Consider the following 5,021-nt stretch of genomic DNA (forward strand, 5'->3'; position numbering starts at 1 on the left):
ACGCATCGTTCATGCTCACTACTTGCCCCTTTCCTGATCATTTATTAATATGCTAAACAGCACTGGTCTCAAAACAGATCCCTAGGGGACCCCACTATTTATTTCTTTCCATCATGAAAACTGATCACTTATACTTGCTCTTTATTATTGCTCTTGCTCTATCTCTGAGCCAACTTCTAATGCACAAGTAGACATTCCCTGTAATCTTGTGACTACCCCTTCTTTAGTGCCACTTAGGCACATAAAAGTGAAATAAGGTGGATTGCATATCTCTTGAGGTTAAAATCTTATCTCTAGGTAAGTGGTTTCAAGGGTTAATCCTTCAGTGTTAGCCATTTGGACCTTGTTTCCAATCAGAATTTATCAAGCTACAACATCCTGTTGAGCCTTGGTCTCCATTTGGCTGTCAATTTAAAGAGCTCTCTGGTATCAGAATCTTTTTTTCCTCACAGAACTGATAAAATCATGTCTTACACTTCAATAAACTAGCTAGACCAAACTTCTTGATTATTTTTTCTCTCTCTGTAAAACATGTTTTCTAGCCCTCACCTCAATCCTTGCAGCCCCTTCAAGATTTTTCAACATCGTTTTTCATAACGTGAATACCAGAACTGGTTGTAGCATCCAGTCTATTCTTACTTGATTGTAGGAATAATCCAGAGAGCACATTTTTGCTCTTTTAGCTACCATACCATGCTGGGAGCTCATGGTATTGTGTCAGGGGCCAGGGCAGCAGGCTAGCCAAATTGCCACCCCCTACCCTAGTTACCTGAATTGGCCTGGTTGCCAGTGGCCTAACTACCCACTTAGCCTAGTTGGTTGCTGGACATGACTGCCAGTTTTCAAGCAGCAGCCCTTTTGGTGCCCAACAGGCTACTTAATAAGATAGATAATTTTCTGTCTAGTCCTGGGCTTCTGGCTCCCTGTATCTAGTTTTCTATTCCCTGGATCTTGAGTGCTGACTTCATGATGTCTATGAGCGTCACGGACAACCTCCAGATATAGATACTGGGGTTTCTCTGGGCAGGATGGCATTGGGTCTCTGCAGGTGTTCTGTGCCTCCACTTGCATGGGGGGTGGGGTGGCAAGGCCTAGCTGCATCTGTAACCAGGTGCACACCTCCTACCTTCAGGCCCTGCAGAAGCTTCCTTTTACTGTACCTATAGTCAAGCAGTGTGATGTCTGATGGGGCATGCCTTCCTTTCCTCCACTGCCTCCAATGATTGTGACCAAAGTCATAGCTCCCCCTACCATGTTGGGGAGGCATGTGCTCCCCCATGCCTCCCCAACATGGTGCCTATGCTATTGCATATTGTTGGGCATTCCCCCCTGCCCTGCACACACTCCCACACCCCACAGACTGAGGGACTTGGGCCTGCAGGAGACAGCAGGTTGGGAGTGAGAGGCACTAGCAGGGCTAAAGGAGGTGAAAAACTGTCTTGGGAGTAAAGGGCACTGAGAGGGATGGGGGGTTACAGGTTGGGAGTGAGGGGCACCAGCAGGGTTAGGGGGGGCTATGGCTTGGGAATGAGGGGTACCAGCATATCAGGGCTGCTCAGCACCACAAAGTATCTGGAGGACCGCTGCAGCTGGACCCATGTCTTGGTGAATGAAGGGGGCAGAGGGAGTTTTGAGTTTTCCATGATAAAAAAAACCCAAATTAAAAATATATAGGTATTTAGAATGTATTTTATTATAATGATTGAGGCACTGGTAAGCTTCCAAATTGCTTTCAAATTGTAAATGTATCAATAAAACATAGTGTTCAGCTGATACCTATATATTAGTGGCATTTCATTTTAATGGCAAAAAAAAACAGATTGGGGGGGTTTAATTAGAGAATTCTGGAATTTTTGACAGAGAAAACTGGGATCCCTGCTGCTAGCTCAGTTGCTGTATTTCTCATGTTCTTTATCCCTAGGATGCGAGAAGTTGACCTGGGCTGTGGGAAGGCTCTGTTGATAAAGGAGAATGGAGAATATTATGCAATGGGACACAAATGCCCTCACTATGGAGCCCCACTTGTAAAAGGTTAGTCTGTTATGACTCTAGGTAAGATTATGTAAGTAAATCAAATATTAACAAAAAACACGGACTTGCATGAATACGCGTGAACCCCTTGGGATGTCTTTTTTGCAATGCCTAGTTTCAGTTCTGTAGAGACATCTTCTTACTATGGAAGTCAGCATACATTTAAAAATAACTAGAGGGACCAGGCTGTCTTCTGTAGAGTATTCGGAGTCCATTTATTTTCCTAATGGTTCACTTACTAGCTAACGCAATAAAACTCTGGGTGAAATATCTTTAAATGAGGTTTTAAGAATATATATATATAGCCGTCATGGAGTAGCTAAAGTCATTAATATTGGGTACTATTTTGTATTTAATGTGAGAGTTATACCTCCTTCCTTCTTATGAAAGATAGTCAGTGCAGTTGCATTTATGAGTAAAGTTTGGCTTTTGTGAGGATATTCATGGAATTCTCTTAGTTTTATTTCTAATCTGTAATGGGTTAAAAAGTTGCCTTGAAGTTCAGATTCTGTTATGATATTTCAAGCTCCTATACCTTAAGAATCTTCACTAACTGCAGCATCTCAGAAGTAATGAGTAATGTGGAGGGCTTTCTGAGCTCCTGCAATTTTTTCTGTTAAGAGAACAAATGTTAGTAGCCTTATGCATGAAGACTAAATGTGGTATGTAGCTCTTGGCTCATGGAGAATGTTCCATATTCGTGGTCTTCATTCTTCTGTGTAGTAACGTGGAGAGGTATAAAACACTTCAAACAGTTTACAAGAGAGTTACAAGGTGCTGGTGCCGCTTTATATTATTTTTTGTATCTCAAACTGAGAGAGTATTGGGGAATGGGTCTGGCTAGTGCGGAAGCAGTTGGGTTGTGCCAGAGATGATCTTCAGGGAACTAATGTATAATTTCCTGGGCATGTCTACATGAGATGCTAAATGCACAGTAGACTAATTCTACTGCACATTAGTGTGTCACAGCAAAAGCCATGCTATTGTGGAATAGAACTAGTCTATTGTACATTAGCATGACTAAAAAGATACGTGCCAGCACTACTGCACAGCAGCACCAGTTACTGCACATCTAGTACCTGTTATTACAGGTACTAAACTTAATGCACAGTAACTAGTGCATACTAGTGCACTTGTAGATGTGTCCCCTAGTACCAAGGAACTTGGTGGAACTGTTTAGTGCATTCAGCAGAGTCTTTTCAGCAGGTTGCACTGTTACATAAAGACCATGCTGCTGTGTCAACAATTCTGTTCCTTGCAAAGCTGTTCATCTGGCTTAAAAACTTTTGCTCCCTGTTATGGCTACTAATGTCAATGACTGATATTTCTAATACTGGTTGGGGATAGCCCACATCACCACAGTGCTAGTCTCCCACTGTTTCTGGGCACACCACCTGCCACTCTCTCCTGCCATGCCTTGCTGTTAAGTAATTCATTGCTAGGTGGGAGGCTGCCCTTTGAAGGCCCTGATGTCTAGGGGCCAAAAGTAAATGCTCCTACAACCCCATGCCTTGCAGATGTTGCTTACAGCTGTGCTAAGCTCCAGCCTGAGGCCGGGTCCAACTCGTCATAGCATTGAATCTCTTTCACTCTGCTCTGCTAGGGCCACACTCATACCACCTCCCTCTCACAGAGGCCTCTTGCTCTCACCTGGTCTCTTTCATCCCGCCCTTCCTGGGCCTCGCTTGTACCGCCCCTTCTCTCCTGGGGACCACATTCACTCTGCCCTCACCCAGAGGGTCCACAGGCTTGCTACGTTTCACTCTCCGGCCAGCAAGTCTGCGGCCTTTTGGGCATCTCCTGCTACCCTCATCTGAGCGAACACTGGGCAGTTAAAAAATGCTGTGCTGACTCTGCCTCTGGTCTCATAGCCAGGTAACTCCCCCCAGCTGCTCTCCATCAAGGGGCTGATAGCTCGCCCCCTTGTTCTCCTTGTGGCTCCTCCTCTGCCACCCTCCAATCGGCCTCCAGCCCACCTGTGGCCTCAGGTGCCTGAAGGCTTATCTGGACCTAACTCAGGCCCCCATGCTAGCAGGACCTCCACTCAAGCCCCTGCCTACAAGGCCCCAACTTGTGCCCCACTCCCAGGGCTTCACCACGGCCACTCTCTACTGCACCCCATACTCTGGGGTCTAACACCCCTGCAGACTCAGGTGCTCCTCATCAGCATGCCTGGCCCACAACTCACGCCCTCTCTCCAGGGCCTCAACTGCTCCTGTCATGGGGCCTTCCACCCCTTGAGGCTCAGGCGCGTCTCAAATCTTACCTGGCCTTCACTACGCCCCTTCGGGGTCTTGCACCCCGAAGGGCTCAGGTGTCCCATATGGACATCCCTGGCCCCATTACCCCCTTGGTTGTTATCATGTAACCCACCGGATGGTGGGGGCAGGGTTTTAGGCACCCCAACCTGCCTTTCACCGGGATGGTCCTCAAACCTGGCATTTACCTGCCACAGGCAGGACCACCAGGCCTCCCTATCCTGGCAGGGTGCAGTTTTAGGCCATGCCCAGGACCAGAAGCCTACAACCCATCCCCCATAGCTCCTGCCCTTACCTCCTCTCTGTTCTCAGAGCAGCAGCTCCTTCAGGAGATGTTGCTTCCTTGGTGTCTGGCAGCAAACTGCTGCCTCCAGCCCTGCTGGCCTAGGGCTTAAGATGGCCACTCGTCAGGACTGAGCCGCACCTGCCTGCTGCCTGATCCAGATCTTAAAGTGGCAGAGCACCTTACAATGTTTAGGAGGGAAGGCTTTTCCCTGCTGCTCAGAAAAACAGGCTCCCCCTAAGCCTGTAATAGCCCTAAAAGTGGCAAGCACCCCACTGGTGCTCTGCCACAGTGTTGTTTGAAAACATGTCACAAAATGGCACCAAAAATTACCATTTTGCTAGGTTAGTCATGTTTGAAAGTATATCTTGACATCTTTTTATCATGGTAGATTTTGATTTATCATGGTAAGTTAGACCCCCTCTGACATGTTTGATTTCTAGCATAGC

General features: G+C 46.7%; 1 protein-coding gene across 1 annotated transcript in view; it reads left to right on the forward strand.

Moving 5' to 3' along the window:
* The window catches only part of AIFM3 (apoptosis inducing factor, mitochondria associated 3), a 186,289-nt gene that overhangs the window by 52,619 nt on the left and 128,649 nt on the right, over nucleotides 1-5,021 (forward strand). Inside the window, exon 3 of the mRNA XM_025216616.1 lies at nucleotides 1,922-2,031. Within this exon, the coding sequence (XP_025072401.1) occupies nucleotides 1,922-2,031 (110 nt within the window). The remainder of the gene's footprint in view (nucleotides 1-1,921; nucleotides 2,032-5,021) is intronic.

Source organism: Alligator sinensis, unplaced genomic scaffold (assembly GCF_000455745.1).
Source record: "Alligator sinensis unplaced genomic scaffold, ASM45574v1 scaffold295_1, whole genome shotgun sequence".
Taxonomy (NCBI): domain Eukaryota; kingdom Metazoa; phylum Chordata; order Crocodylia; family Alligatoridae; genus Alligator; species Alligator sinensis.